The 19,704-nt window shown below is 63.3% G+C and overlaps 1 protein-coding gene across 3 annotated transcripts in view; it reads right to left on the reverse strand.

Annotated features, from left to right (window-relative positions):
* The window catches only part of RXRA (retinoid X receptor alpha), a 70,344-nt gene that overhangs the window by 13,898 nt on the left and 36,742 nt on the right, over window positions 1-19,704 (reverse strand). For all 3 annotated transcript variants that reach the window (XM_017848857.1, XM_017848867.1, XM_017848876.1), the window contains 4 exons: window positions 19,491-19,641; window positions 18,675-18,854; window positions 10,592-10,761; window positions 6,114-6,243 (listed from right to left, as the gene is read on the reverse strand). In XM_017848857.1, the coding sequence (XP_017704346.1) occupies window positions 6,114-6,243; window positions 10,592-10,761; window positions 18,675-18,854; window positions 19,491-19,641 (631 nt within the window). The remainder of the gene's footprint in view (window positions 1-6,113; window positions 6,244-10,591; window positions 10,762-18,674; window positions 18,855-19,490; window positions 19,642-19,704) is intronic.

Here is a 19,704-nt window from a genome sequence, read left to right on the forward strand (position 1 = left end):
CGGGGAGGGGAAGGGTTTGCCCCAAATCACACAGAGACTCGGACAGAAGCCCTGGGCCCGCTCCCACTCCTCCCCCTCCTACAGTCCAGCCTGTCAGGTTTTCCCAGGCTGGGAGGTACTGGGTCTGACATCCAGTGAGAGTAAATGCTCTCCCAGGAAAGGCCTCTCCCTCCCTTCCCACACCCGGCCCGGTGTGGACAAACTTCCTGTGGACAGGGGCAGGGACCCAGGGGCCTGAGGACAAGAGCTGGGCTGGGGCACAGCTGGCTCCAAACCCACCAGCCCCGGCCTCGGGGGCCCGCCTCTCTCCCTTGCATCCTCCAGGCCTGGCGGTTTACCGGAGCGGTGGCCCCCTCCCCTCCCACTGCCCTGAGAGCCCCTGGGGCCACCCAGCAGGCACCAGAGTGGACTTGCCTCTGAAACTCTGGTGTGCCCAGCAGAGGGGCCTGGTGCACGGCTGGGTGCACGCTGCTGAGCCGAGATGCGGCCCTCAGCACAGGGTACAGGTCAGGACCCCAGACACACGGACAGAACATCGCGGAGTCTCTCTCTGCACCCTCTGGCACGCCGGCTGCATCTCAGCTCCTTTGTCCCCTGTCCCTCCACCCCAATGTCCTCACTTGGTTATTTCTCCTCTCCTGCCCCGCACACCTTTGTAAGCTGCCCTCCTCCTTCTCAGACGTAAGAGAAAACAGAAGAGGAACCCATTTTACAGTAACCTTTGGGGCGCGTCTTCACCTTCCTAAGTGCTCCATTGCTGCACGGAGAGTTCCTGGCCCTGCGATGTGGGGGCCCGGCACGGCCACAGCTTTTAACAGCTCAGGGTGCACTGGCCTTTCAGAAGGAGAACCTCACTGATGCAGGGGATACCAGGTCTTACTCCAGGCTCCAAGCGCAGGACAAAGAGTCTTGCCTGGAGCTGCCCCCTTGGTCACTACATCCTCCAACTCAAGAGGCTGGCCCTGTCCAAGGAACTTACTCCTGCAGATCCCTTGTGGCCCTGCCCAAATGCCCAGGGCCTCTGCTGGGGTTGCAGGATCCCTGGACAGCACTTCTGGAAAGAACAGCATGGAGTCAAGGGTCACGTGGGGAAGCCAGGGCCTCAGGCTCCAACCCAGCTCAGCTGCATTCCTGTCTCCCCTCTGAGCTGCCACTTCCTCAGCACAGGGGACAGTGAGAACAGCTACTCCTGGTGGTCTGGAGAGTCAAATGAGTCCACACCCAGGAGGCAGGGCAGGGCCCCCCAGAGTCACTGCTGCTGTCCCCATGGGGCTTGTGATGGGGATCCCGTGCCAGGGCGGTAGTGACAAGAGCCCAGCCTGGCTTCCCCTGTGTCCTGGGGCCGGAGATGTGGCCAGGATTAACAAGACCAGGGACGTCAAGTGGTGTGCTGTCCCCACAGGGGGACCTCGGGCCTGCTACATAAGCCTGGCTCCTCTCTCCTCACGGCCCAGCAAGGCCTGCCCCTTTCCCCCAACCCCCCGCCTCCATGGCAGGAGATGCCTGTGCAGCTCAAGCCCTCGGAAGACCCCACTGGAGCAGCTAACGTGGACTCAGAACCCAACAGCCTGGGATGAGGGGGCAGGTGGGAAGGAGGTTGGATGGAGGAACTTGAAAGCTGTGAGCAACCCGGCCCTGTCTCAGTTTACTCATCTGAGAAACACAAGCGTCAGGGTGTGACTCGGAGCTTCCATGGAACAAGCCAAAACTATTCATTTTAATGCTTTATTTCTGAAGGTCTCCTAGACAGGTGGAGCAGGAGCCCACCCCAAGGAAGCGGACCTACCCAGCAGGAGCAGACACGCGTGACGTTAGCCTCCCACAGCCCGGCTGGAATCCTCCACCAGTTTCTGGGCCCCTGCAGGGCTGTGGCCACTGCACCCTAGCTCAGTGTCACTGAGAGCCACAGGTGGACACTGCCCGGAGTGAGCAGAGACCCTGGGCCTCGAACCTGCATGGCCAATGGCTCTCACAATGGTGGGAATCCCAGGTCTGGGCACCCATTCCCATCGCTGCTGCCGCCCAGTGGAAGTGACCTCCCCCACCAGCGCTGGGAACACACTGGAAGGGCCCAGCACAGGGACATAATGGGGGAGCACTCAGTGCCCCCCTGCACCTGCCAGGGCTGGGCGAGGCCTCACTTCCACCACTGCCTCCTGCCAGAAGAAAACCCAGCAGGACCGCACCCCCGTCCCCAATCAGGCTACAGCCACAGACCCTGACCTGAGCCCCCTGGAGGGGGACAGAGTCCTCCAGCCAACACCAGCTAGAGGCTACAGCCACAGCCCCAGCCCCAAGCCCCCTGGAGGAGGACACAGCCCTTCAGCCAATACCAGCCAGGTAGAGTGTATCCTTGGGGTCAACCCAGGTCCTCTCCAGCCACCTGGCCAGTGCAGGCTTCCAACTCCATTGCTCCACATCTGAGCTGGACATGTGCCTCAGTGGACCTTACAGGGGCTTGGGGAGACCACCTGATGGGTGAGCTGCCGGCCCCGGCAGACAGAACACGCAAGGACAATGCGGCACCAAGAGTAAGTGACTCAGCCAAGGTCAGCCGCTGGTGGGCAGTGGGGCTGGGACTCATGCTGGAAGTGCAGCTCCAGACCTCACCATGTGGCCCTCAAAGCTGGCAGCAAGCATGAGCAGGGCCCGCTGGACACAGGTCAGCAAGGACCTCAGTGGAGACCCAACACCGCACTCCGCCACAACCACCCCACGCAGGCCCTCAGCACCGCGCTCCGCCACGTTCACCCCTCGCAGGCCCTCAGCACTGCGCTCCACCATGCTCACCCCTCGCAGGCCCTCAGCACCGCACTCCGCCACACAGGCCCTCAGCACCGCATCCCGCCACGATCCCCCCACGCAGGCCCTCAGCACCGCACTCCGCCACGCAGGCCCTCAGCACCGCACTCTGCCACAACCACCCCACACAGGCCCTCAGCACCACACACTACCACGCTCACGCCTCGCAGGCCCTCAGCACCGCACTCCGCCACACTCCCCCCACACAGGCCCTCAGCACCGCGCTCTGCCACGCTCCCCCTACATAGGCCCTCAGCACCACACTCCACCACGCTCCCCCGACACAGGCTGATGCTGGAGCCAGAAGCTGTCAGAACATGGGACTGCAGGGCCAGGCACCACACAGATATGGCGACGAACACAGCCATCCAATCTGACTCAGACCTCCACCTGGCCCCTAGCGCACAACCATCTAGAGATCTCCCAGTAAAAGAGCTGCATCCGGCTGACTGTTCTCTGGATAGGCCTGTTGGGTTGGGGCAGGGTGGGGGTACCATCCTTTCTCAGCAAAACCCTTGGGTATCTCTCTAAAAACCACTGGGGTCAGGCAGGCCTGTAGCTGGCAAAGCCAGGGATTCTGAACCGAGGGCTCTTGGGGAAGCCCCTGCAAACAAGAGCAGGGTTCCCTTGGTAGGCGGAATACACCCTGAAAGAAGTCTGAGCCCACAACAGCAGACGGCCACGTGCCTCAGGCCCAGAGGGACAAGGACCCACCAGACACGAGGCCAACGGGATTAAGTCAAGGACTTTGAGATGGGAGATTATCCTGGCTCATCCGGCAGGGCCCAATATGGCCACAAGAGTCCTTCTGAGAGGGAGTCGGCGGCACCAGGCCCTCTACACAGCCTGTGTGGTCGCAGCCCTGACCCAAGCAGCTTCCAGAACATTCCCTGCTTCACAGGGAGCCTGTCTCTGTTTGGCTGTGCCTTCTCCATTTCTCGCTTAGGAGCCGCTTTGTATGGGCCGAGGCTCCCCAGTCAGGCTGAGGCAGCGGAGCCCACAGTGCAGCAGCCTCCAGGCAGCTGGGACCCTGGCCCTAAGGCAGCTTGGCTTCTTGGGCCCAGGGGGACATGGGACAGTGACCAGCACCATCGCCGGGCAGTGAGGGCAGACCTGGGCACCCAACGTGTTACTTCACCAGCAGGAGACTCCACTAACAGCCTGGCCTCACAGCTACCCCAGGTGACTCAGCAAGAACCAGCCTCAATCAGCACGTCCCTCACACCCCCTTCCCAGGTGGGGGACCAGCTTGGGGGGCGCCTGCCCCGTCCAGGCTTCCACTGCCAACCTGATCCCAAAACCCCAAAGCTGAGCTCCCAGCCACCGTCCTGACCGCCGCATGACATCACGGGGAGTGTGCTGCGCATGGAGTACGCATTTCTGTGCAATGGCTCCGTGCATCACCATTTCCGCATGGAAACAGGGCTGCGGCCTTGGAGTGGGAGGAGAAAGGCAGAGAGCACGTGGCCCTCCTGGGCAGCCCTTGAACACACCCAGCCTCCCTCTCCAGAGCCCCCCAACCTCCACCAACAGCCCATTACCTCTCTGAAGGCCACTGAGAGAAACCCCACATGGCACACCTCCTTATGAGGGATAGAGGGAAACTGAGGCCCCAGGCCCTTCCCCCAACAGTCCCATATATATAATCCATAAGAGGTCCCGGGAGGGGGGAGTGTCCCAGGACGAGGGAGTGTCCTGGGAGGTAGGAATGTGTCCCGGGATGGGGGAGTGTCCCGGGAGGGGGGAGTGTGTCCTGGGAGGTGGGAGTGTCCCAGGATGGGGAAGTGTCCTGGGAGGTAGGAGTGTGTCCTGGGAGCAGGGAGTGTCCCGGGAGTGGGGCGTGTGTCCCGGGAGGGAGGAGTGTCCCGGGAGGGGGGAGTGTGTCCTGGGAGGGGGGAGTGTCCCAGGATGGGGAAGTGTCCCGGGAGGTAGGAGTGTGTCCTGGGAGCGGGGAGTGTCCCGGGAGTGGGGAGTGTGTCCTGGGAGGGAGGAGTGTCCCGGGAGGGGGGAGTGTGTCTTGGGAGGGAGGAGTGTGTCCCGGGAAGGGGGAGTGTCCCGGGAGGGGGGAGTGTGTCCTGGGAGGGGGGAGTGTCCCAGGATGGGGAAGTGTCCTGGGAGGTAGGAGTGTGTCCTGGGAGCAGGGAGTGTCCCGGGAGTGGGGAGTGTGTCCCGGGAGGGAGGAGTGTCCCGGGAGGGGGGAGTGTGTCCTGGGAGGGGGGAGTGTCCCAGGATGGGGAAGTGTCCCGGGAGGTAGGAGTGTGTCCTGGGAGCGGGGAGTGTCCCGGGAGTGGGGAGTGTGTCCTGGGAGGGAGGAGTGTCCCGGGAGGGGGGAGTGTGTCTTGGGAGGGAGGAGTGTGTCCCGGGAAGGGGGAGTGTCCCGGGAGGGGGGAGTATGTCCTGGGAGGGGGGAGTGTCCCAGGATGGGGAAGTGTCCTGGGAGATAGGAGTGTGTCCTGGGAGGGGGGAGTGTCCCGGGAGAGGGGAGTGTGTCCTGGGAGGGAGGAGTGTCCCGGGAGGGGGGAGTGTGTCTTGGGAGGGAGGAGTGTGTCCCGGGAAGGGGGAGTGTCCCGGGAGGGGGGAGTGTGTCCCGGGAGGGGGGAGTGTGTCCCGGGAGGGGGGAGTGTGTCCCGGGAGGGGGGAGCGTGTCCCGGGAGGGGGGAGTGTGTCCCGGGAGGGGGGAGTGTGTCCCGGGAGGGAGGAGTGTGTCCTGGGAGGGGGGAGTGTGTCCCGGGAGGGAGGAGTGTCCCGGGAGGGGTGAGTGTGTCCTGGGAAGGGGGTGTCCCGGGAGGGAGGAGTGTGTCCTGGGAGGGGGGAGTGTCCCGGGAGGGAGGAGTGTGTCCTGGGAGGTGGGAGTGTGTCCCGGGAGGGAGGAGTGTCCCGGGAGGTAGGAGTGTGTCCTAAGAGGGGGGAGTGTCCCAGGAGGAGGGCGTGTCCCGGGAGGTAGGAGTGTCCCAGGAGGCGGGAGCGTGTCCCGGGAGGCGGGAGCGTGTCCCGGGAAGGGGGAGTGTCCTGGGAGGTAGGAGTGTGTCCTAGGAGGGGAGAGTGTCCCGGGATGGGGGACTGTCCCAGGAGGGAGGAGTGTCCTGAGAGGTGGGAAAGTATACTGTGAGTGGAGAGTGTCCCAGCAGGGGGCAGTGTCCCAGGAGGCAGGAGTGTGTCCCGGGAGCGGGGAGTGTGTCCCAGAAGGGGGGAGTGTGTCCCGGGAGGGGGGGAGTATCCCGGGATGGGGGAGTGTCCCGGGAGCGAGGAGTGTCCCGATAAGTGTCCCATCTGCATGGCGTCCCCATCCCCGCCCAGGCCCCACCACTCACCTGCCCGCAGCAGGATGACCTGGTCGTCCAGGGGCAGCTCTGAGAAGTGTGGGATCCGCTTGGCCCACTCCACCAGCGTGAAGAGCTGCTTGTCGGCTGCTTGGCAAATGTTGGTGACGGGGTCATTCGGCTACAGTGGAGGAATAAGAGCAGGACATTCAGTCCCAGAAGCAGTGTACTGACAGAACACAGCCAGACCAGGCCCCGCCCCACACACTGGGCCCATGCAGGGTGCTGAATACGGCCCCCAAAGATGCCCAGTTCCCAATCCCCAGAACCTGGGACTATGCAACCTTGCATGGCACGTGGGGCTTGGCAGAGGTGATTAGGTGTGGTCTGAAATTGGGAGGTGGGCCTGCACCACCGGGGGGACCCAGGGTCATTGCACGGGGCCTGTGAGAGGGTGCAGGAGGGTCAGAGGAAGAGATGCGATCACAGACACTGGGGCCCAAGGGGAGAGAGAGGCTGCTGGCTTTGAAGGTGGAGGAAGAGGCCATGAGCCAAGGAATGTGGCAGCCCCAGAAGCAGAGGCAGGGGCAGACTCCCCAGCAGAGCCTGCAGGAGCCAGCCAGCAGGCACCTTGACGTCAGCCCACCAAGACTGATTTTGGCTCTCTGGCCACAGAACAGTCAGATAATAAAATGTGTGTTGTTTCCAGCCACTAGGTTACGGCAGGACACGAGTCTCTCCCACAGCTCTGGGAGGCAGGCGCGGGGAGCTGGGGAAATTGGATACGGGACAGTGCCAGAGCTGGGTGGGACCAACCGCCTTCATCTCTGATGGTCACGGTGGCCCACCCTGGGGACAGGGCTGGCCTCTCACGTTCCAGCAGGCATGGATGTGGGAGCTCGGAAGGGCAGTCGCCTCGGCTGAGACACCAGGCCCCAGGCACAGAGAGAGGGCAGCACTCACGGCTCCTCTGGAAAGTCCTAGTCGGAAGAGGGCCACTCAGTCTCACAGATGAGGGGACCCAGGTGGCCTTGAAGCAGGGCAGGCGGGGAGGGCCCTCCCCAGCTCCTGGCAGGTAGGGCTTGGGTCATGGACCTTCTGTATTCTGAGTAAGGGGAACTCAGACGACGGCCCCCTCCGTGGTGCCGCTGCAGGAGTAACGACTGTCAACAGGATTCGGAGATCCCTCACTCCAGGGCGTCCGCCAAGGAGAAAAATGCCTCCCTTTGAAGAGCTTCCACAAACAGAATTCACCTGCTCGTCAGAGACGTGCAGCCTAAACGCAGCGCCCGGCGGGAAAGGCCTCTGACGGTGGAGTGAGAAGGCCCCCGAGGAATGGCACAGAGACTCACCAGGACCCTCAGGAGAGGCCAGGGCAGCCCTTGGGGGCCCGAGCCAGAAGGGGTGCACAGAGGGGTGGGATCCCTCAGCTGAGAGGGGTTGACCACAGGTCTGTGACTCACTCATTCCTCTGCAAACCTTCCATGAGCAGCATCCACAGCCCCCAGCACTCACACGGCTCCTGGCTCTGTGCTCAGCGCCCCCCAGGCCTGCCACAGTCAGGCCAGCTTCTCAGCCTCAGCCTCTCCTTCTGTCACACTGGGGGCTGAAAGGGGCCCGTCCTTCTTGCCTGCCCATCGGCCTCAGGGCATCCCTGAGAAAGGATCGAGCAGGCCTGGCAGGGGCGGGGGGATGTGGGGAAAACCAGCCCCAAGCAGTGTGTCTGCAGCAGGTGGGTCTGCTTGGGATCCTTGTATCCAGGGCTTCCAGCCACTGGCCGGCCACTCTCAGAAGCCAACACAGGGCCCAGAGCAGGCCCAGGTGACAGGCTGGTGCCATGGGTAAGGAAGGAGAGCCTCAAGCCCTCCTGGGCTGGCTTGGACCTCTGCAGGAGTGGGCACAGGGGTCATCATCTGTCATACGCCTGCAGTGGGCACAGCCGGGACAGGGAGCAGAATGTGGCAGGCTGCAGAGCCAGGAGGCTGGAGCAGAGAAGGGGGCACACTCCCGGCAGGTGTGAGGCTCTGGCTCCAGTACCAGCAGGGCTAGGCCTGGAGGGGTTCCCCTCGGTAGGGAGGAACAGTGCAGGAACCCGGCTCCACCTCCCTGTGTGGCCTCAGCAAAGGATTAACCTCTGTGAGCCTCCCATTCTCGCCTGGAGATCCAACGTGCCTCTTATAACAGAAGGCGTGTGATGGATGGGCTCTACTCCTGCCTAGAAGTGTCCACAGGACCTGCCCAGGCCCTGCCCTGCGCTGGGGAGAAACCAGGCACCAGGACCGTGACACCAGGCAGGCTGCCCCCTCTCTGGACCTCAGTTTGCCCATCTGAGGGAAGGGGCCCAGTGAGCGGTTCTGGAAGTTGGACCCCGGCCAGGCCACAGAGCAGCGTTCAGTGTGAGCTCAGGCACAGCAGGGAGTGAGCGGGCACAGAAAGACCCCATCCCCATGGAAGATGTATTCTTCATCCCCAGCAAGTCCTGCCTGTCTTTGTGGTTCTAAACTCCCTCAACTTTGATGCAGCGAGGGAGAGAGCAGATGGCAGATTTTCCCCCCCCAAAATAGTGTCCTTCGCAAAATAAAAACTTGGCAGCCCTTTGTGCATCTGCCAAACTTGTTTTTGGATTTTCTGCTGGATCATGAAACCCTCACAGCCACCCTCCCTCTCCTGCCCTCCGCAGGGCTGGTGAGGCGGGCGCAGGGCAGGGCAGGTGTGCAGATCAGCCAGGGCTGGGGGGGGGTCTGCGCCTGTCACTCACGGGGATGGTTCCTCCGGAAAGAAGGTGCCTGTTGTCGGGGTCCCATGCACCTTCTCCCCAGCCGGGCAGCCCCAGTCCCCGGCCAGAGTAGAGGTCTGAACAGAGCCAGGGACGTGAGGGCAACGGGTTGTCCTACCCAGAAAGGGCAGGGAAGCAGGGTGGTCCTGACCCAGCCACGGGACCTCAGACAAGAGCAGACCCCCACCCTCAGACAGACAGAGGCAGTGGGGCTGCAGGCCCTGTGTGAGTGCCAAGGAGCAGGGTGGGGTCACTGTCCTTACCAAAGCTGGTGGTGAGGAACAGCAGAGCCGTCACCAGCAGCCTCGTGGGGGCAGAAATTAACCCACCACACACCTTACCCTGTGATCACACCTCACTCTGTGATAGCCAGTGCCAGGGGCCACAGAGAAAAGAGCAGGTGCTCTCAGCCCACATCACAGGGGCAGTCCCCATCCTGGCGGGGGCACAGATGAAGGCCAGAGGTACCTCAGCTGAGACCAAAGCCTGAGGAAGAGCCAGAGGGCCCAGCTCCAGGCCACGGGAGCTGCAAGCATGAAGGGGCAGGGGGGTGGTGGGCAGGGGGACAGTGACCTGCAGGGCACACCCAGAATGGAGGGCAGGCTGGTGTGCCCGGACCCACAGAGGGACAAAGGTCGAGGCGACCTCATGGTTGGCCTGTACAAGGTCTTCGGTGGCCACGGGGCTCTGGTCCCAGCCCCAAACCCACACGGAGACACGGGTGAAGACTGGACACCACGGTGACCGTGGCGAAGACGCAGGGGCCCTGCAGGCCAGCTGGACCCAGGTCCCCGGCAGCAGGAAGCTTAGCGCACAGTTCTGAACCTTCACTCGGGCGGCCAGGAGCTCACCTGCCCAACCCCCGGCACAGCTGGAGCTGCCCCCTCAGTGGGGCCTGGGACAAGGGGGAGGTCTCCCAGCCAGACAAGCTCACCAGGGAGCAACGGGTCCCGAGCAGTGCAGGTTCCTGGGCCTTAGGGTAGGAGGGGCTCAGAACGCACCTGTGCCACCCTCCCTGGCAAGGCCACAGCCAGAAGCAAAGATGCCACAGGGAGGGAGCCAGTAACAGGGAGGGTCCAAGGAGGGGAGGACAAGGCCAGGGGGTCTTGAATCCAACACCTCCAGGGCCAGCTGGAACCAGCCCAGGAGAAGAGCCTGGGAGCAGGGCTGTGGCCCACCCAGTTCTCCTCCCCTTGAGGCTGTCGGGGTGGGAGGAGGCAGGAGGGTCAGCATGGGGTGACCAGCTGGGATGCTGCAGAGCTGCTTCCTGCATCAACTGCAGCCACCGAGACTGCTGGGCACCTGCCCAGGGCCACACGGCTGCGGGCAGAGCCAGCCCTGGAGCCAACCTGCAGAGCCTCTTGCCAGGGCTTGGCCTCCTCCCACACCTTTTCCAAGGGGCACCAGGGAGCAGGGACAGCCTCTGCACCCAGAGAGGCCAAACTCCAAGGGGACACAGCGGCTGAGGCCCCAGCAGAGATGGCTGAGAAGGAGGATGTGGCTGCAGGGCCCCTGGCCCCCGGCCCCTGCCCCGAGGGCCACCCGTGCATGGGCCAGGAGAGGAGAGTGCTGCCCAGCTGGGGCGAGGGGCCTCCAGGGCCACCTCGGGTAAGAGGCTGAGCTGAGGTGGCCACAGGGCCCAGGACAGCCCCCAGGACCTCTCTGGCTCATCAGCTGCACAGGCGGGAGGGTGAGTGAGTGAGGGAAACTGAGGCAGGTGGGACTGCCCACCCCCGCAAAGGCGGTGACTCACCGAGCTAGGGTTCAGCCCCATGTTCGCCTCCACGTAGGTCTCAGTCTTGGGCTCCACGGCCAGCTCAGCCTCCAGGATCCTCTCCACCGGCATGTCCTCGTTGGCGCTGCTGGTCGACTCCACCTCATTCTCGTTCCGGTCCTTGCCACGCTGCCGCTCCTCCTGCACAGCTACAACCCGGGAGGTGCAGGTCAGCCCCACACTCAGCCGGGCCAGTGGCTCCCAGGGAAGGCTGTCCTGGCCGGGCGGTGCCAGCTCCCAGCCAACGCACCAACAACACTGGCATCCCCACCAGCGCTGGGTGATGGAGACCCCATCTCTGCCCCATGCCTGGCCGTGTGGCTGTGTGCTCTGAGAACAGAGGCCAACTCTCATTAATTCCAATTAATGTTCACACCAGGAGCCTGCCTGGGGCCTGGCAGGAGACAGTGCAGCAGGGACCCCAACATGGGGCGAGAAAGGCCCAAATGGTCTATGGACTCAGGGAGAACCAGGAAGCCTTCCTGGAAAAGGTGTTGATGTGACTGGAGGAGGAGGCTGCAGAGGAATCATGGCTCAGGCTGGAGACACGGTCCCTGCAAAGGCCCAGAAGCAGAGCAGAGCACACACATGAGGCAGCACGGGGGCACCCATGCTGGCTGAGGGCCTGGACAAGGGGAATATCCAGGAGGTGACAGGCTCAGAGACACCTGGGCAAGCAGGAAATCGTGCACCTGCAGACCCCATGCCCCTCCCAATGACACTAGGCCCTGCCAGAAATGGAGGGCAGGCACCCAGCCCCACCCTGGCCACACAGAGGCGGCCCACCCAGCTCCACCGACCATGCCCCAAGCAGGGCACCAGGATGCCTTTCAATCCGCTCCAGGAAGCAGCCACTCCAGTGGAACCAGAGGCCGAGCATTAAGGTAAAATAGAGCGATGCTTGCAGGCAGCAGGAGCTGCATCAGGCACGTGCTCCAGTCAGCTGACTCTAATCAGCCCTGGGGGTGGGCGCTCAGCGAAGGGGCCGGAGGCATGAGCCCTGGCTGCCCAGGTGCATGCAGCTTCTCCCGCCCCCAGCTTCCCTCCACCTGGATTTGCCTTCCTCGACTGTCCTCTTTGAACACTGAGGGAGCCACCTCAGCCCCTCTGTCAGCCTATCTGGGGACCCCTCACCAGAAATGCTGGGAGGCAGACTGGGACCCAGATGGAAATTGGACAGAAGCATCCACTTGGCTTATGGGCCATTCCCCCGAGACACGTCCCCTTCCCTGAAAGTCCTGCGCTGGGGCTCTGGTCACCAACCCCACCACCTCCTCCTTCTGTTCCATCCACTACCCAACAGCCCCACGGGGTGGGCACTCACATTACCCCATCGTACCGATGAGAAAACTATGGCTGAGACAGAGAAAATGACTGTCCCAGTGAGTAAACAGCAGAGCCAGAAAAGCAACAGGGACCGTCGGGTCCTACAGCCACCTCTGTCCAGCACAGTTCCACGCCCCTATTCCAGGCCTCTCCACTCTCACCCTGGAAATGCCCCTCCCGCTGTATCTCCTCCGAGCTCAGACACGGACCTGGGGCCAATTCCTCCCTCCCTGTGTCCTCCTGCCAGTGGGCTGGGCTGGGTAGTCCCTGACCCAGGCCCCTTCTCCTCCTGGTCTGAGGCCTAGGATGGTGCCCTCCTAAGGGCCCAAAGGTATGGCCTGGTGGAGGGGTTCCTGGAGCTGCCACCTCTCCGGGCCTGTGGTGGGGCTCATCCCAGTCCCTCCAGGACAGAACACAAACCTGGAAGCCTGGGGTCCTCGCAGGCACCAGTCACCCATGGACTGACCATGTCTCGTCCCACCCTCCTACCTTCTGGCTTCCAGATGTGTTTGGAAAACAGTGGGAGAATGTACCTGTGCCTCTGGCGCCCTCCCTGCCCCATCTGCCATAGTGTCAGCTGCCACTTTCTCCCAAAGCCACAGTTTCCACTGAGCAGCCGTCTCGGGGCTCTGCAAGCCCCTCCCTTCACACCCCCGGGCCCAGGGTCCCCAGCCCTGCCTGGTTCCCTTCACGCCAGCCACAGCTCTGCAACAGCCACACGTGGATGCCTCTCAGCGCCACCCTGTGCCAACAGTTTCCCGCATGGCCCACTGGCTTGAGCGAGGGACTTCCGCCCACACAGGGAGACTCCGGCCAGGAGGCCCATCCCCGGCTTCAGGTTGCACCAACCAGGCCGAGGGGCCAGCCAGGGACCCTGCAGTCGGCATGCACAGGCCCTACTGGAAACCTGATGGCGGGTGGGGGCAGGATGGCGAGCAGGGCTGGTGGGCAAACGGCCCGGCAGGGGCTGCAGAAGGCACCAGTCAGCCCCCACATGGGACTTCCATGAGCCCTCCAGAGGGCAGTGCTCACCTGGGGCAGGGTCACTACTGACACAACCCTCTGTACAGGGTCCTGAGCCTATAGAGCCGGCCCCACCCACGCTGAGCAGCCCCCGGGGCAGGAAGCACCCGCACACGCAGATCTCAGCCACCATCTGAGCTGCGGGGGACTGGAACCTCCACTGGCCCAGGTCCCTGAGACCCTAAGGATGGGCAGCAAGGGCAGAATTCTAAAGTCTCAGTGCCAAGACATAGATGGCACTGCTGTCTTCCCAGAGGGAAAGCTGAGGCTCTGAGAGCCAAAGGAGCAGGGCTGAGTGCTCAAGACAGTGAGCAGCCTAAAGCCGCAGGCCCTGGGATCCGACAACCCCAGCCCCACACAGCCTGCTAGCCTGCCACAGCCCAAGCAGCCGTGTGGCCCCGGCCAAGTCCCCTGACCTCTCTGTGCCTTGGCTCCCTCATCCGCAAGACGAGAATGACAACGCTCATCCCCAGGATGGCTCCAAGAGGAAGCGCCAGCACACGGGGGTGCTCAGAGCTGTCACCGCAGCCTCCCACCCCACGCGCCAGCCCGGCCCAGTGCCAGGGATTTTCTCCTGCTCAGAGGTAGCTCCAGGGCATGGGGAGCCCCAGACAAGGGTGGCCCTGAGCGAGGGGCCTCGCTGCCAGTTCCTCCCCAGGCGCCTGGGGCTGGGTTCCTTGGCACCTGCCTCCTCCGCCAGGGCAGCCGAGAATTAATTAGCAAGTGTTTTGTGAAGCACTTTGAAGCTGTGAAGGGCCCGGCAGCTCTGCCCAGCATCATTATAAATATGATCGCTTTATTTATAGGCTGGGGGGCAGGAGGGGCCGGGATTTATGCTTTGCCAGCACAATCACCTTCTAGACGAAGTCATGCTTGACTCATGTTCCGCTGGCGCCGGAGGCCGGGCGGGAGGCGTCTGTAAACACAGAGCCTCTTTACCCTCCAGCCCCAAGCGCAGCAACTGGAGGAGGCAGAGTGGAGGCACGGAGGAGGCTGTTCCGAGGCAGAGGAGGCTCACACACTGCAACCCAGTCCTCCCAGGAAGACCTGAGACTCCCGCCCAGGCGGCCCCTCCCCAGCATCCGTGGGGTCCCAGGCTTCTGGAGACAAGCTGGCCTAGGACTTGGGGTGCAGCAGCCCCTCAGAAGCAAGGGCCATCTCTGACCTGCCACAGCCCCCCAGGGTCGAGCAGGAGGGAGGGGGTCTGGGGAAGGGCAGACAGCTCCGAGACAGGCATGTCGGGGCCCAAGGGCATCCCCAGCCCCACTGGCTCCTCTACCTTGGGTAGCGGCAATGGCTGAGTCCTTCCTCTGTCCCTTGTGCAGCCCACGGCTGGGCCCAAGACAGGCAGGACTGAAGTCCACCAAACCATTCTAGCCTCCTAAGGGTGAGGTGACAGAGACCCAGAGAGCAGTGCCAGAGGCCATATGCCGCAAGCTAGAGTCTCTAGAGGGAGTGGCTTACCTTCCCTCCAGGGCTTCAACCTAGAGCGAGGCATCAGAACATGAGAACCGTGCACACACACGTGCACACAAACCATGTAGACACAGACACACACACACACACAGACATACCACACCACACACACCACACACACACCACAAACACATGCACACCACAGCCACACCCATATACCACATAGATACACCACACCCATACCCACACATGACTACTGTTCTCCAACGCTGCCACCAGCCACGCACAGCACTCTCATCACAAGCTCTCAGGGGTCTTCCTGATGCCTCCAGCCCACCACAGATGAGGAACCTGAGGACTGGGCAAGGCAAGGTCGCTTGCCCAGTGTCATAGGCCAGAAGGCAAGAGGGCCACACCTGGGCCCAGCCGGGGCTCCCTTCCCACAGCAGAGACCTGTGGGGCCAGTCACATCCCTGCACACACGCACACATGTGCACACACACATGCACACAGGCCAGACCCTGCTGTTTCCACACCCAGTCCTTCAGAGCCGGAGGGTGGGCACAGGAAGCAAAGGCAGGCAGGGAGGAAATGGGGAGCAGCCTTCCTGGGGAAGAAGGAGGAAGCAGAATGGGGGGCAGGCATTGCCCCCTCTAGGCCAGTGTCTCCCCCCACCACCCCGGGTGGAAGCTAGGTCTCTTCCATCGGACTGGAAACCCCCAAGCGTGAGGCCTGTCTTCCCCATCACAGCACGTGTGCCTCCAGGCCCCCCAAGCCCTGCCACCCCCGGCCTCAGCAAACAGGCCCAGGCTCAGCTTGGCAGAGGGACAACACCCACCACGCATGTCCCCCCACCTCTGCCCACCCCTGGTCCTGGGAATGCTGCAGAACGAGTCCCTCCTGGTGGCTGCCTGCGCGTGCAGGCCCTATTGCCCAACAGGAGATGCTATCAGCCTGTGGCATCCTATAGCATAGGGGTGGGAACCCATCTGCCCCAGAGCCAGAATGGGCCCTTGCCAGGGGCAGAGTCACCGCATGGGGGCACCTGGGCCAACCTGCCTTCAGCCAGCCCTGGGACCAACCCGAGGCGATGTCCTCGCAGCACTGCACTGGGATGCGACGCCTCAGCTCCAGCCTCAGTTTCTGGGAGTCTGACCACAAACCAGGCTAGGGGACCATGTGGCATCAAGGCCAGTGAGCGTAGCTGCCTGCCAGGGGCCTGACACTCAGAAGGGCTCAGCCCCCAGAGCCGACAGCTCCCATCCTGCACGCTCTGGGCCACAGGTACCTAGCATTGGCCAACTTGGTCCCATAGCTTTCTCCAGGGCTGCTGCAATGTCCCACCCATGCAGACAACAGCCCTGCCCTCCGCTGCCAGGGAGCCCTCCTTGCAGGGGTTTACCCCAGGAGGAGAGAGGGAGGGTCCCCATTTCAGGACCCACCTGGAGCCCGATGCAGGGCGGGGCAGGAGGGGCCCTCCCAATGTCCTCCCAGCCACTGGTCCCTCGTGTGGGTCCTGCAGGGCGAGGGCCGAGGCTGCACCTGGGGCCCCATCCCTGCCCAAGAGTAAGGTGCTCCACAGGTCTGGCTGTGCAGCCCACACAGCCAGGGTAGGAGAGGCAAGAGACTCCCCCTGTGCACGAGGAGAGGCACTGGCAGCAGGGCACGTTTGGCATGGGGGCCTCACCGCCTCCTTGCCGCCCACGCAGAGGCGCCCTCCACGCTGAGGCTGAGTTCTGCAGCTGTGTTTGGGGCAAGAGCGCTCGGCAGCAAGTTCCTGCCTCAGAATCCTGCTGGAGGCAAAGGGGAGGAGGTCCACTAACAGCAGCATTTTCTCTCACAGCCCTAAGTCCGGTCTCCAGGGCTGTGCACTGCCAAGAGGAAGGACAGAGAGCAGGAAGGACCGGCAAGAAACGGGGGCCACGCCTGGTGCTGGCCCTTAGACCTCCCCATGGCTCACCTCTCTGTACCCCATTTCTCTGTCTCGCAGGTAAGAGGTGAGTGAGACCATGCGTGGGGATCAGGAAGGGGGTGTCCAGGGTGGCCCCCCAGATGGAGGGGCTCCTAACAGGACCCAGTCACCAATGGGCACCAGGGGAGGGGTCTGACCAGGTGACTCCAGGTCCCCCTAGCCCCAACACTGCATGGTTCCACTGAGATGGGATGGGGTGTCATCCCCAGGCTTTGGGGGGCCCAGGCAGCTGGACTCTGATGATCCCAGGCACATGGATGACCGGGCTGCAGGGCCTCAGGAAGGAGTCAGTGCAGCCTGGAGGGCCCGGGACAGGGCTCAGAAAGGCCAGCCCTGACTTCTGAGGGCCAGGTGTGATGGCAGCCTCAGACTTCATGGACAGTGCTTCCTGCATCAGGCCTGTTGTGCCCACACGTTTTCATTCCTCAGGCGTCAACAGCCCTCCTGCCTGCCTGCATCTCACCGGGTGCCTGACGCAGGGTCAGGTGCCTCCTCTGGGCTCCCACAGTGACTGAGCTTCCCCTAAGTCTGCACCGGCTGCACCCTGGGGTCCCCTTGGTTATCTGGTGATCACTTTCAAAGGACAGCGAGCTCACTGCTGTACGCCCAGGCCCGGCACCAGCCATGCACAGTGCTCTCATCCGCCACCAAGCTCGCAGGGGTATTCCTGAAGACCCCAGCATCTGAGAGTGGTCTCGGCTAAACCAAGCTCTCTGTGCTATGGCATCCTCGTGGAAACTGCCAGGCTCAGGCTGCACACAAGGCCTTCCCCACCTGGCTCCGGCCATGCCTTGGGTCTCCACCCCAGAACAGGCCAGTCTCCACGCCTGTGCACAGAGGCCCTGGCCACTGCCTACCCTACCCATGCCTGCCCCTGTCCCAGTTTCCATCTTCCAGGGACAAAGCTGCACCTGCCACCACAGCAAGCCTTCCTGCCCACACCAGGCACCCAGAAGAACCCGACTGGGCCCACACCTCTCCAGGCTGGGCACACACCTCTCCAGGCTGGGCACACACCTCTCCAGGCTGGGCACACGCTCCTCTGCCCTCTGGTGAAAGCAACAAGGTATGGATGGGAGCCAGAGCCCAGCATGTGACCCTGAGCAAGGCTTGAACCCTCTGACCTAGGTTTCCCAGCCTGCACAGCAAAGGGTGGGCCTGAGCACACGCCAGCACTCTGTGAAACATGCATCCCCATCAGAAAGGCCTGACTGGCAACACTGGGCACGGCCACGCCAGCCCTGGAAGGCAGCTCTGGTATGTGGGCACAAGGACCCCATGCCAGCCCGTATGCCACACTCAGCCTCGCGGCCCGAGGAGGATACCCTGTGGGAGTGCGGGGCCCGGCAGAGGCGCTGATTTCTCAACAGGACCATGAAGGCTGAGACGGCACACACGAGAGAGATGATGAAATGAAACTGCAGCACGAGGGCGGCCACTCAAGACATCCCTGATGGTGAGACAGTGGCTTGGATCCTGCTTGGGGACCCCACCACGGGCTGGCGGGGAGGCAGACAGACACCAGACACACAGGTATGAGGTCTCGGGAGCAGCACGGCAGAGGACAGAGGAAGGGTGTCCTGCAGAGCTGGGGGGACGGGGACCAGCATCTTCACCCCAGACAGCACCTCCCACCCCCACAAAGCCCAGGGTACAGGACCCGATGGGAAGAATCGAGGCACACCCACAAACACATGAGAAAACCAGGGACCCACTCGGAGGCCAGGAATCGCCAAACCTGAGAAGGAAAGGGGATGTGCCAGATGGAGACACTGAGGTCCACAGCCAGCCAGGGCTGGGAAGTCACAGCGCCTGTGGGGCCCAGGACTCCGACCCAGGTCTGACTTGACAATTGCGGTGACATCGGGGGAGGGACCTCCCCTGCAAACCGCCCCCAACACAGATCTGTTAATAGGACCAGCACAAAATGCAAGGAAAGGAGGAACTGCTCCAAGAGCCTGGGGGCCATCCGGCGGCCCTGCAGGGGTGCAGCAGAGTTGGCCTCGGGAGGAAGCCGGCCTGGAACCAGCCCTGGCATCCAACAGCTCAGAAGACGCCCCCGCTCCACCTCTCCAACCTAAGCAGCACCACCTGAAGGTCTCCTTGACCATCCCCTCACCAGACAGCCAACGCCAGCCAGAAAATGCCGACCGGGGCCCATGTGCACCCACGCTTCGGGCCCCGCCGCCACTCCTGCCTTGGCCTTGCCGTGCTTCTGTCCAGGCCACTCACTCCCTGCTGTCCATCTTGGGTGCCCATGCACAGGCCCCGGCCCCACTGCTTGTCCAACACCCGCCCGCGCCCCCACCCGACGCCGTGGCCTACCTTCCCGCTTCATGCCCATGGCCAGGCACTTCTGGTAGCGGCAGTACTGGCACCGGTTCCGCTGCCGCTTGTCAATCAGGCAGTCCTTGTTGTCGCGGCAGGTGTAGGTCAGGTCCTTGCGCACCGTCCGCTTGAAGAAGCCCTTGCACCCCTCGCAGCTGTACACCCCGTAGTGCTTGCCTGCGGGACAGGGCAGGGCAGGGCTGGGGAGCAGCCACCGCGCCAGCAGGCAGCCCACCCCGCATCCAAAGCCGCCACTGCCAGCTGGCGGGCCAGGCCTCAGGAAGGGACCTGCTGGTCTCCAGACCCCTGCCTGGGCTCAGACTGGGCCCCGGCCTTGCCCTCTCTGCTCCTCCGAGGACAACTGGGGAGTGGGGCAGGGACAGATCCCAGCTCATCAGGCACCAGAGCCCCTGGCAAGTCACCTGCTCTGTGTCTGCACCATGCAGCCCGTTCTTCCCTCTCAGGCTGTGGGGGGCAGTAGCACAGCACAGGCCCCTTGCCCAGACCCAGCCAAGGGAGGAGGCACAGAGCTGGCTGCCCCCACACTGACCCTGCCATCAGCAGCCACCTCCTCTCCGGAAGCCTCAGGCTGCCCTGTGCCCCACCCCACCCAACACACGCTGTCCCACAGACGTGAGAACCCTGGAATGGCCTCGTGGAGCCCTGGGAGTGGGCCATGGCCCAGGCGCAGGCCTGCCTCCCTGCACCCTGGCCTTGGGTCCTGCTTAGCCCACAGGAGGGTGACTTGGGGAGGCCTCCAGACCCTGCAGTGGCCTGACAACCCTGTCCCACTGGCCCCCACAGCAGCAGTACCTGAGGAGCGGTCCCCGCAGATGGCGCAGATGTGCTTGGTGAAGGAAGCCATGTTTCCTGAGGGGTGGGCGGGGACCTTGAGGACGCCATTGAGGCCCAGGGGGGGCTTGATGTCCTCGCTACTGCTGACGGGGTTCATGGGTGAGCTGAGCTGGGGGGGCAACCACAGCGGTCAGTGGGGTGCACACGAGGTTCGTCCCTACGTCCCCCAGAG

This window comes from Rhinopithecus bieti, unplaced genomic scaffold, assembly GCF_001698545.2.
Source record: "Rhinopithecus bieti isolate Rb0 unplaced genomic scaffold, ASM169854v2 scaffold_2205, whole genome shotgun sequence".
Classification (NCBI taxonomy): domain Eukaryota; kingdom Metazoa; phylum Chordata; class Mammalia; order Primates; family Cercopithecidae; genus Rhinopithecus; species Rhinopithecus bieti.